Genomic DNA, 12,054 nt, shown 5'->3' with positions numbered 1-12,054 from the left:
ATTGAGCAGAACATTCCTTGGCGACGACATTTTCCAGGAAGAGACTCTGTGTGCGTGTGTACGTGCGCCATTGGAGTGGTACCAAAAGGGCTGTCTGAATACACACACGCTGTAGGACTTTGTACACAGAGATCCATCACTGGCTGTTTCCGCTGTTTGCTGGGACTCATTGTCTAAATTCCTGTCCTGACGCAACAATGGCACAGATAATTCAAATAGTACACGCTTGGCTGGGGGGAACATAGCCAACCACATTTTTTTTTTACGTAAAAAATGAAATATGAAAACTAAATAAAACTAAAAAAACTTCCTTTAAGCGTAGTGAGAACGGAGACAGTAACAGCCACACACACACACACACACACACACACACACACACACACACACACACACACACACACACACACTTCATCTGTGAAACACCGGAAAAAAGAATTAGCAGGACCGAAAATTGTAAAGGTCTCCGATTAGAATGACCAATGGAAATAATTCTCCCTGCACAATTTGAATTGTGTTTAAATATGCTACAATGGTCATTTGTTTAGCCAATTCATGTAAAACAAGGCGGGTTGGGCCGATATTTCCCACCTCTATCCTCGAGCCGGGTCGGGCCGGGCCTTTGATCGAGCGTTTGTGTTTTTTTTAGTTTTTTTAATCATTGCTTTATTGGCCTAATCTGAGGAGAAATCTATGCCATAAACAGAAATATTATAGGCCTTTATTACTCGGGTCTTCTCAATGGCGTGGGACACTCCGTTCACTTGCATAGGTAGTAGTCCGGTAACTTGTCAACCTCAGCGTCTTCGGTTGCTAAGCGACGTCAACATCTTTGGCGGACGTTTTCACTGCTGATCAACACTACGAATGCTGCTAACGAATAAATTGTAAAAAGCCCGGTGCGCGTCGGTGTCGGATTGTGTTGTATACATTATCCCTTACATATATATTTAGCAGAGTAGGCCTAAGTAACAAATGTGTACAAAGTTACACATGTATTAAAAAAAAATGTCGGGTTGAAATCGGGCTAGGGCTCATAATTACAGTTAATGTGTCGGGCCGGGCCGGGCTCGGACAGAACGTGCACGGGCTTGATTTTCTGGGCCCGATCTAAGCTCTGATAAAGACTGCTCAGTGAAGCCGCCTTGGGGAAGGAAGAGTCACGAGGCTTATGGCCACTGCAAGCAGCAGAGACACTCGATACATTTGATTTTAAGTCAGCAGCGGCACGCTTCAAAGATGCCAAATATCGAAAGAAGTAAATTAAAAAAAAAACGTTAACATGAAACCTTCCAGGTCACATGATGACCGGCACCAATTTTTTCTAGCGGAAACACTGACAACCACACCCACACACACAGTCCCACAACGTACCGACGGTCTTCTGCCGGACGATGTTCCTGGCCTTCTCCAGGCCGGGGGAGCCGGCGGTGGTGGCACTGCGCTGCCTCATGGCGGCTGCCTGGCCCGGCTGGTCGCGGCTCCAACCTTTGGAGAAGGAGCGGTCCACGCACTGCCGCTGGCCCTCCAGACCCATGCCTGGGGCAGAAAGAGAGAGAGGCACCAGACCCGGTTAGGAGGTCAGTGTGTTAGGGAGAGTGGCACTTGATTAACCATCTGAATTAGTAATAACATATTCTTATGTTCATTAATGGCATAAGGTTCCTTTGGCTTTTCTGTGTGTTGGACGTTGAGGTTGTATATGTAGCAGATTCTGCAGATATATTTTTCTGCAATTTTTGGGGGGCTTTTATTTTGTATTTTGAATGGTCAGGTGATTCATTGTTCTTGGTAAAGGGTTAATGGGTAAGGGGGGCCCGCCCGGAACTGACCTTTTCCTTTGTGCTTCTTCTGCTTCTGTTCACTTAGTTTGTCCAGAGGAAGCTCATTCAGGTCCACAGTGTACAGGTTCCTTGCGAGCACCTAGGACACACACACACACACACACACACACTAAGACTATAGGTCGTGCCTCTAGCTGTTTACAATACAATTACAAAATAATCGGACTACAGCAGTTTTAGATCAACAGAGACAGACCACCTTGGGCAAAAGGTTTTTTCATGAGTCATAGCACGGGAGTGGGCCGGCGCCGTTACCTTGGTGAGGGTTTCCATGGTGAGGGACCACTCGGTGACCAGCTCCTCCCAGCAGGTGAGGGAGGAGAGCACCGAGAGCAGGTCGTCCCACAGGTCCCGGCTGATGAAGACGTTGAGGTTCCCCTTGATCCAGGCCACGATCAGGGTCTGATGGAGGGACAGATGTACACATCCATATGACCCTTAGGATGGCTATCATAATATGAATACAATACTCGGAGAGAATATAGTGTTCGTAAAATTATAAATCCACACATTCATATGAAGGCAAGGCAAGGCAACTTTATTTATATAGCACTTTTCATACACAAGGCAGACTCAATGTGCACTATAATGATGACTAGGATGAAGAGGGAGAGAGCATCGTGTTTAAATAATATCATTCCGTACGCATTCCCAAATGGCATCACGCCACAGGTATCCTATCAACACATACCTTATTTGGGAAATGTTCCTAAGTGAGTGACGCGGACGTTGAGCCTCAATACATTGCAGGTCCTCAAATGCAAGCAAACATAGAAGAGGTGGTTCTAACTGGTTCTAACCAGTGGCCGGGGGCGTACCTGAAACAAGGCTGCAGCGAGCCGTCCCGACAGCGTGTTGCTCTTCTTCCCCTGAGGCATGATGGAGGGAGGCCTCTTCATCACCGACTCAGTCACCCTGAGCAGCACCAGCAAGATCTGCTCCCTGCACACACACACACACACACACACACACACACACACACACACACAAACGCACGTGCACACGCACAATCACACACACTTTGGTTTGTGTCGGAGCTTAAACAGAAGCTGTTCTCCATTCTAACAGCCTGTAACGTGCGAGTTTGCTATTTAAAAACCCACAAGACCCATGTGGTGCCTCCATACAATCTATAATGGAAACAAGCTTTCTGTTTGCTGTGCCACTGGCTTGAGGTTGATCAGTCTAGTTAGTTCTTTGCCTTGGGTTATCAACACATAACAAAATGGAGCACAAATATAAAACAAGTGTATCAGTGTTCAATGACGCCTGCAGCGAGAATACCCTAGTATATATCCTTTTGCCTCTTTCCCGCGCTCTCTCGCATACATGACAAGGTACAAATCAATGGTTTGTAAATTACAAGATGGGCTTTAACTGCATAAATAATCGTATACACTCATGGCACAGTGGGAATTGAAACTGCGTTCAAAAAGCATGAAAATTACGGTTTGTAGAAATAACTTCAAAGTAAAACAATGTTGATACCCACTAGCCCCGTCACAAGCAGTTGCGCTTCAAGAGGCACAGAGGTGCTTCGGCGGGGTACAACGCTGCTGAACCGGGCCCTGTGGCGGTGCACGTACCAGGTCTTCTGGTCCATGCTCTGGTGCATGACGAGGCTGCGGTAGATGTTGAGCACACGCTTGCACATGTCCACCTGCTCCTCCAGCAGGGTCTTGAGGTCGTTGGCCGGCTCAAGCAGGAACACGTTGGCGGAGTGGGTGATGAACACCTGGGGGGGGGGGGGGGGGGGGGGGATGTGTTCAAGTCTCCACATGTGTTGACGTCCACATTGTCAAAGGTTGAGGTCAAATGGTGCTTGTGTGTGTGTAACGGTCCAGGTGAGTAACGGTTCAGTCTGGTGTGTGTGTGTGTGTGTGTGTGTGTGTGTGTGTGTGTGTGTGTGTGTGTGTGTGTGTGTGTGTGTGTGTGTGTGTGTGTGTGTGTGTGTGTGTGTGTGTGTGTGTGTGTGTGTTACCTGAAGTGTGGTTTGGACCCCAGCATGGATACTGTACTCGAGCATCTCATTGTCAATGAGTTTGTTACACTGAAGTAGAGAAGAAAAAAATTAATAAAACTGTGAGAAACAGGTTAATTTGATTTATAAAAATAAATTCTAATTGCAATCATATTTTTTGCAGGGGAAAGTTACACCAATCATTACGGACGGTCTGCTAAACTATGATGAAGAACAAAAATGTAGCTGCTCGTCAATTCAGCCTCAAGCGGGAGGGACAGTCCATACTTGTGTCAGATTATTATGAATTATTTACCGTTTTAATTTCATTTATACACCCACAGTACACAGACAAAAGAAGACATTCATAAAGTGAAGAGTTGGGAGTTACATCTGAATGACTTAAATGCTAATAGCGAACACACTTCTCTTGTGTGGTAATGCCCATGTAGTTGACGGCCGAAAAAGAAAATCAATCACGGGTTGAAATCTGTCAGATCTAAGATCACATTAGTTTAATCTCTACACTGCATCTTGCATTTCAAAGATGTATCTCTGTATACAGTACATCAAGTCATATATCAGTTACCATCACAACGATAAGTCACACTATGTAGCCTATTAGGACTAGGTTATTATGCCCCAGACAGAGTGGCTGCATGTCTTTTGTTTGACGGATTACACAAGGCAAGGCTTCATAGTCGGCGATACGGTAGGATATAATAAACTGCCAAACAGAGATGCATTCCATTTTCCCTGCGGAAAGTAGAAATCCATAGCGCCCCAGAACTTAGCTAAATGAGAAGATTGAGTTGTTTCCATTTTAACATACAGAAGCGCATTACTGCCACTAAAGGTTTAATGTTATAACAAGATATTTTGAGGTTATAACGCCCTACATCTTATCACGTTAGAACAATATGACCACACGTTAGACGCTAGAACATGTTAGAACAATTGACCATATTAGAACTTGATGACTTATATAGTGAAACGTTTCACGTCATAATAACAACAATTACACGCTTCTGTAGAAACCGTTGTGACGATTAGATGAATGTGTTTCTTTTGGCCGCCGTGTGCGGTTGGTGGAGCTGCGGTCCTCACCTGGTCGTCGTGCTCCCGGTCCAGGCTGTTGGTGGCGGGGTAGGGGCCGTGGTCCGGCTCCTTCATGAACACCGGCTTGTCCTCCATGGCGATCCACTCCTGGTACACGCGCACCACCTTACGCATGGCGGCCGCCTCGCACATGGGCAGGAGAAAGGCCTGGCGCGAGCACAACGCACAAACGCGTAAGACAAAATGAAGACATAGGAAGCAAAAAAAGAACACTAAAAGTCCCTTAAAACGCTAAAAACAAAAAAGACATTGTTTCACCATTATGAAACTTCATCGGCAGTGAAATATAGCCAGGGCTGACTGCGTTATATTTTGCCATCCTTTAACCACATGCCCCTATGAAAGCAGAAGGTGGTCTCAGCGCCGGACCTGTCTGAAGATCTCGGTGATGAAGTTGACGTTGGTCCTGTTGCTGGTGAGCACCCGGCGCACCACCTCCATGTCCGTCAGCTGCTCCTCGTCCATGGAGCACAGCGAGGACGAGCTGGGCTCGCGCTCCGTCAGCGTGGACGTGTTGGAGTGGCTCTGCTCGCCCTCCCGCCCGAAGCCCCCCGAGAGCCCGCCGCCGCCGCCCAGACCGCCGCAATTGCCGCCCAGCGCGCCGCCGATGCCGCCGCCGCCGCCCCCTCCCAGTCCGCCGGAGCCCGCGGAGCCGGTGCCGTCGAGGTGGTTGTCGGACCGCAGCCCGCCCAGGCCGTCGTCCGAGAGGCCGGCGGTGCGAGCGGCGAGGCCCGCGGCCGCTCTCTGGACGGGGGAGAGCAGAACGACCAGAGGGTCAACAAAGAGGAGCGGGCCGCGGGGACGGGGAGTCACAGAGTGGACGGAGGCAGACAGGATACCAGGATACCACACAGAGTGGAAGGAGACAGAGACAGGATACCGTAGTTTCAACACGATCAGATTTGCTTATCCCCCACAGGTGTTCACACCCCGGTTTCCGTGCAAAACGTGGAATCCCCGACGTGTGTGTGTGTGTATATACATATATATATACAGGTGCTGGTCAAATTATTAGAATATCATGAAAAAGTTGATTTATTTCAGTAATTATATTCAGAACGTGAAACTTACATATTATATCAATTCATTACACACAGAGTGATATATTTGAAATGTTTATTTCTTTTAATTTGGATGATTAGTACTGACAATTACTGAAAATCCCAAATTCAGTATCTCAGAAAATTAGAATATTAGTTACGACTAGTACAAAAAATGATTTTTTAGAAATGTGGGCCAACTGAAAAGTATGAACATGGAAAGTTTCAGCATGTATGGCAATCAATACTCAGTTGCAGCTCCTTTTGCCTGAATTGCTGCAGCAATACGGCGTGGCATGGAGTCGACCAGTCTGTTGCACTCCTCAGGTTATGAGAGCCCAGGTTGCTTTAATAGTGGCCTTCAGCTCTTCAGCATTGTTGGGTCTGGCATCTCGCATCTTCCGCTTCACAATACCCCATAGGTTTTCTATGGGGTTAAGGTCAGGTGAGTTTGCAGGCCAATCAAGAAGAGGGATACCATGGTCCTTAAACCAGGTACTGGTAGATTTGGCACTGTGTGCAGGTGCCAAGTCATGTTGGAAAATGAAATCGTCACCTCCATAAAGTTGGTCCGCGGCAGGCAGCATAAAGTGTTCTAAAACTTCCTGGTAGACTGCTGCATTGACCCTGGACCTCAGGAAACACAGTGGACCAACAGCAGCAGATGACATGGCACCCCAGACCATTACTGACTGTGGAAATTTTACACTGGACTTCAGGCAACGTGGATTCTGTGCCTCTCCTGTCTTCCTCCAGACTCTGGGACCTTGATTTCCAAAGGAGATACAAAATTTACTTTCATCTGAAAACATAACTTTGGACCACTCAGCAGCAGTCCAGTCCTTTTTGTCTTGAGCCCAGGCGAGACGCTTTTGACGTTGTCTCTTATTCAAGAGTGGCTTTACACGAGGAATGCGACAGCTGAAGCCCATATCTTGCATACGTCGGTGTGTGGTGCTTCTTGAAGCACTGACTCCAGCTACAGTCCACTCTTTGTGGATCTCCCCCACATTTTTGAATCGGTTTTGTTTGACAATCCTCTCCAGGGCGCGTTTATCCCTCTTGCTTGTACGCTCTTTTCTACCACATCTTTTTCTTCCCTTCGCCTCTCTATTAATGTGCTTGGACACAGAGCTCTGGGAACATCCAACCTCTTTGGCAATGACCTTTTGTGTCTTGCCCTCCTTCTTTAAAGTATCAATGGTCATCTTTTGGACAGTTGTCAAGTCAGCAGTCTTCCCCATGATTGTGTGCCATACAGAATCAAAACGAGAGACCATTTAAAGGCTTTTCCAGGTGTTTTGAGTTAGTTAGCTAATTAGAGTGTGGCACCAGGTGTCTTCAATATCTGACCTTTTCACCATATTCTAATTTTCTGAGATGTTGAATTTAGGGTTTTCATTGGTTGTCAGCTATAATCATCTTCTTTTTGGCAAAAAACACTTATAATGTATCAGTCTGTTTGGAATGAATGTATACATTCTACAGGTTTGACTTTCTAAATGGAATTAATGAAATAAATCAACTTTTTCATGATATTCTAATAATATGACCAGCACCTGTGTATATATATATATATATATATATATATATATATATATATATATATATATATATATATATGTATGTGTGTGTGTGTGTGTGTGTGTGTGTGTGTGTGTGTGTGTGTGTGTGAGGAAGGGGGTCTAACCTGGATGTTCTTGGGGATGATCTCGCCCTCGGTGCCGGGGATGATGGTCTGGGCGTTGGTGCGCGGCTCCAGCCAGAAGGACACCAGCCAGCGGATGAAGATGACCCGTGCCTGCAGGAAGCTCTCCTTGGTGCAGTAGAGGGGCTCGCTGCCGGTATCGGGCTCCCTGCGCACCATGCTGTAGTAGGGCTTGGGCCGCATGGGGGGCACGTCTACAGCGTCACACCACAGGATTACAATCAGACATGTTGTTTGCAGAGAGTACCACTCCACAAGGGGTGCTTCTTCGATCAGGATGAGAAAATACACATATATACGCTTTGAACAAAAAGGTAAAAATGTAATATATTCATGTAAACATGTTTTGTGCAGCATTTTCAAAGTAATATGCATAATTAAACTGCAAGGGTGCCTGAGGAGGTTATAGCCAGAGGAAAGTGGGCCATTTACTAGTTACTCAGTTAAAGGTTGCAGCAAGGATAATGTGAATACCGGGCTGCAAACAAATACCAGTACACCATACGTGTATCATCTATCATCCCTCATAAGATTGGCATGTGTTTCTTCAAGCTGATCGTTGACATTTAGCCATTGCTATAATGCGAGCCACACTAACCCAATATGGGTTGGTAGAGGCTGGTTTCCATGGAGAAGTTGGGAAAGATGTGGGGCAGGTAGAACTTCCTGAAGTGGTCAAAGAGGAAGTTGAAGCCACGCTCGTGGTTCTCTTTGCAGCGCCATTCCAGAGACTTGGCCTTGGTGGACACACGTGCACAAACACACACCAACATAAGTAGAGACATACACAGAGAGACGCTTGTGTTATTAAAACAGGATTTCTTTAGTGCAGTATGGTGACGGGCAGAGAAGAGGGCCTTTGTTTTGGGAAGAATGACTAATAGGAGAGGGGCGTGTGTGAGACTGTGAGAAAGAGAGGGAGGCAAAGCCACAGGCAAAGGGAGAAACAGGCAGAAAACCCAGCATGTAGAGAGTAGGGAGGGCACTAATAGTAGTGAAAAGTACTCATGATTTAGCATACGTTTAGCAATAAAAGAGTATATGGATTCAAAAATGTAGTAGTATTAGTGAAGGATTGGAAAGTCATTATCTTGCATGTGTAAGTAGTGTTAGTAAGGGATACTGGTAATACCTGGTTTACCATGTATTTGAGCAAAGCTTCCAGGAAATAGGCAGTGAGGTCTTCCTGGTTCTTGTCCCCTGACTGAGGAGGGACCAATGGGGTGATCTCCTCTGGAGTCACCTGAGCTGTGGAGGATAGGAAATAAATCGTGCATTTAATACATCACATCAGTCTATTTTATACTAGGTGTGATGTTGAAAGTAGTCCTTAGTTCATGATTATACAACATGAAACTGTGTCATGACATTCATTTCCATTTCATACTTTCCTATACATCATGGAAATACTTTTTCCATCCCGGCCAGATCTACAAACAAACAGTCCCTTGCTCAAGGGAATGTTTAAAAAATAAAATAAATAAATGCAAAATCATTTTTTGCTTGTGTGTTCCAGCTCAGATGCGTTTGTTCCGGGTCCAAAATCCACTTTTGAGAGTTGAGTCTTTTGATACTTGCCCGAGGTCAAAGAATCGGCCAAGCAAAATTTAACCTGAAATTGCTAAATATTCAAACCTGTCCGCCATTGGCTGTGCTTCATCTTGGAACCTGTGTCTGTTTTTTGGTATGTGTGTGAGAGTGTGAGTGAGAGTGTGAGTGTGAGTGTGAGTGCTTGTGCGTTTGTGTGTGTGTGTCTGTGTGCGTGCGTCACTAACTCTCTGGGAGGTTGAGCGGCGGGTTGATCAGGGTGTCCAGGGGGTGTGTGTGTCTGTGTGTGTGTGTGTGTGTGTGTGTGTGTGTGTGTGTGTGTGTGTGTGTGTGTGTGTGTGTGTGTGTGTGTGTGTGTGTGTGTGTGTGTGTGTGTGTGTGTGTGTGTGTGTGTGTTACACTAAATCTCTGTGAGGTTGAGCGGCGGGTTGATCAGGGTGTCCAGGGTGTGTCTGTGTGTCTGTGTGTGTGCGCGTGCGTGTGCGTGCGCGCGTGCGTGTGCCTGCGTGCGTGCGTGACTAACTCTGTGAGGTTGAGCGGCGGGTTCATCAGGGTGTCCAGGGTGTGTCTGTGTGTGTGCGTGCGTGCGTCACTAACTCTCTGTGAGGTTGATCAGGGTGTCCAGGGTGTGTGTCTGTGTGTGTGTGTGTGTGTGTGTGTGTGCATGTGCGCGTGCGTCACTAACTCTCTGTGAGGTTGAGCGGCGGGTTGATCAGAGTGTCCAGCGTGCGGGGGGTGCCGTGGCACAGCGGCGCGGGGAACCCCGGGATCAGGCAGGCGAACATGCAGAGCTGCTCCCGCTCGGCGTGGCTCTGCAGCGCCTGCATCCACAGCAGGAACAGGCGCACGCCCTCGCGACGGATCTGCCCGGGGGACGGAGACACACAGGCTGTCAGAGGGGCCGCACGCCCAAGCAAGGGCTCCGTCTACAGCAGCGGGCTACGCACGGAGAACACCGGATTACGAGTGAAGAAAGAGGAAGAAGGGGAGAGGGGGAGAGGGGGAGAGGGGGAGAGTCCCCTATCAGCTGAGCAGATAGGGGAGAGAGTGATGGGACAGGAGAGGAGACCGACTACTATGGAGAGGAGGGGTGTAACGAGGCACTAGTTTGTGACGGACCGAGCACACCAAGCGCTCAACCCGTCCTGCAGCCCGTCCTTTAGTCATTTGCACCAGCATTGTTTTTGTACGTACTGTACATTTTATTTAAATTCATAATTTCATTGATAAAAAGAATTACAATCTTGGTGTGGACACAGGATCGTAATAAACGACGAGAAATGTCCTGTTATACGTTAATGTTTTCACTGACTACCGAAAATTAACCAAACAGTAAATTGAAAACCGAGATACGTTACGAAGCGTGATATTTGGGCACTATTACATCCCTACTGGAGAGTGATGGCCCACCATATCTTTACCTTGAGGGAGTTTCCTGTGTGCAGCAGCTTCTTGAGGATGAGCCCTGAGGGAGAACAGAAGCCATGTTATTCTGGCCGTAGCCAGCTGGGTTGCTTTGTGGTTGTGAGTGCAAGTGTGCGTGTGTACTTCAGCGAGCGGGAGTACAGTAGGCCTGGGGGTTACACCTGTATGCTGTATGTTAGATTTTAGCTTGGGCTTTTCTGCAAGCTGTGCACCTTGTGCTGTGTACCTAGGAAACCACCCAAACCTGATCCATGCACTGTGATCACTGGGCCTTATCCGCCACAACCAGATGTGAGACGGAGATTGACTAGTTCACGTGTCCTCGAGAGATATTGGGGGGGTTGTGTGTGTGTGTGTGTGTGTGTGTGTGTGTTTGTGTGCACGTGCATGCGTGTGTGTGAGTTACCAATGCTGTGGAACTGCCATCTGCTCTGAATTCTCTCTGGTAGGAGCTGGAGGATTTTCTAGGGACAAAAAAGAATTACATTAAAACCTTAAAATGTCAAATGTATGGATTTTTTTAATTACCAAGTAAACACACTCATTTGGAAATATTGACAATAGCTACACAACTTAATTGTGAGGACGATTTTGTGTGTACCATCAAACACATTTCAACCACAAACATTGATAGATATATATCCTGTGTCTAATTGAGTACTTTTAAATTTTGTGGCTTCAGATGTCAGCAAAACATGCATCCAGATGAACACACATTCAAACCAGTTATTTTATTCACAGCTGAAAAGAAAACTCTAATGTGAAATGATTGGTCTATCAGCTGAAGTCTGAAGAGATAGCCATCAGAACCAATGAGCAGGATTTGCAACTGATTCAATCTGCAGACTCAAGCAATATCATTGCCATTGCTTCCATTCTCAACATTCTGCTCATCAGGACAGGTTGCTCTTGATTAACATATATTCTTATCTTAATGAGGCACATCTGGTTAAATAAATTAAGAAAATAGATTTATATTTGCCCATCACCTTAAAAGAAAAATCCTCAAACTAAATGTTCCCTTATGGCTTCTTGGCACATATTTTCCCTTTTTATTTCCTTATTTACCTCAAAGATGAAGAGGATGGAATCCAGCTCCTCCCTCTGAGACTTGTGTCCTGAAACAAAAGGAAACATCTTTATTTCTATCAGTAGCGTGCGCTGTGGTTTCCGTTCTTAGCTGAGGGCAAACGAGATCCTACCTTTTTGTCTGAGGCCGACCTCAATGGTGACAAAGTTCTCAAAGAAGACATAGTAGATGTGCGAGTAGTTCTGATCAAAGAACTGCTTCAGCTCCGATGACTCTGCGTTCTCTAAAGGTGAGACATAAAATAAGAGTCAAGCCTCACAGTTGCATCCTGAATAATAGGCTTTGGCCAATCTACAGCATGGATCCCACCGTCCCACAAAGAT

The 12,054-nt window shown here is 46.5% G+C and overlaps 1 protein-coding gene across 8 annotated transcripts in view; it reads right to left on the bottom strand.

Moving 5' to 3' along the window:
- ralgapa1 (Ral GTPase activating protein catalytic subunit alpha 1) overlaps window positions 1-12,054 on the bottom strand; it is a 65,705-nt gene that overhangs the window by 50,518 nt on the left and 3,133 nt on the right. For 6 of the 8 annotated variants that reach the window (XM_030356799.1, XM_030356802.1, XM_030356804.1 and 3 more), the window contains exons 2-17: window positions 11,844-11,954; window positions 11,710-11,759; window positions 11,048-11,105; window positions 10,638-10,681; window positions 9,902-10,079; window positions 8,801-8,916; window positions 8,267-8,405; window positions 7,651-7,862; window positions 5,290-5,664; window positions 4,909-5,067; window positions 3,823-3,891; window positions 3,428-3,576; window positions 2,660-2,783; window positions 2,097-2,243; window positions 1,830-1,920; window positions 1,372-1,536 (exon numbers count right to left, since the gene is read on the bottom strand). In XM_030356799.1, the coding sequence (XP_030212659.1) occupies window positions 1,372-1,536; window positions 1,830-1,920; window positions 2,097-2,243; window positions 2,660-2,783; window positions 3,428-3,576; window positions 3,823-3,891; window positions 4,909-5,067; window positions 5,290-5,664; window positions 7,651-7,862; window positions 8,267-8,405; window positions 8,801-8,916; window positions 9,902-10,079; window positions 10,638-10,681; window positions 11,048-11,105; window positions 11,710-11,759; window positions 11,844-11,954 (2,187 nt within the window). Of the gene's footprint in view, window positions 1-1,371; window positions 1,537-1,829; window positions 1,921-2,096; window positions 2,244-2,659; window positions 2,784-3,427; window positions 3,577-3,822; window positions 3,892-4,908; window positions 5,068-5,289; window positions 5,665-7,650; window positions 7,863-8,266; window positions 8,406-8,800; window positions 8,917-9,621; window positions 9,762-9,901; window positions 10,080-10,637; window positions 10,682-11,047; window positions 11,106-11,709; window positions 11,760-11,843; window positions 11,955-12,054 lie in introns of those variants that run through there. The other 2 variants (XM_030356800.1, XM_030356805.1) reach the window with 2 other exon arrangements.

Source organism: Gadus morhua, chromosome 5, assembly GCF_902167405.1.
Source record: "Gadus morhua chromosome 5, gadMor3.0, whole genome shotgun sequence".
NCBI lineage: Eukaryota > Metazoa > Chordata > Actinopteri > Gadiformes > Gadidae > Gadus > Gadus morhua.
Note: the sequence above shows the minus strand (reverse complement) of the source record. Positions and strands in the feature narration are given on the sequence as shown.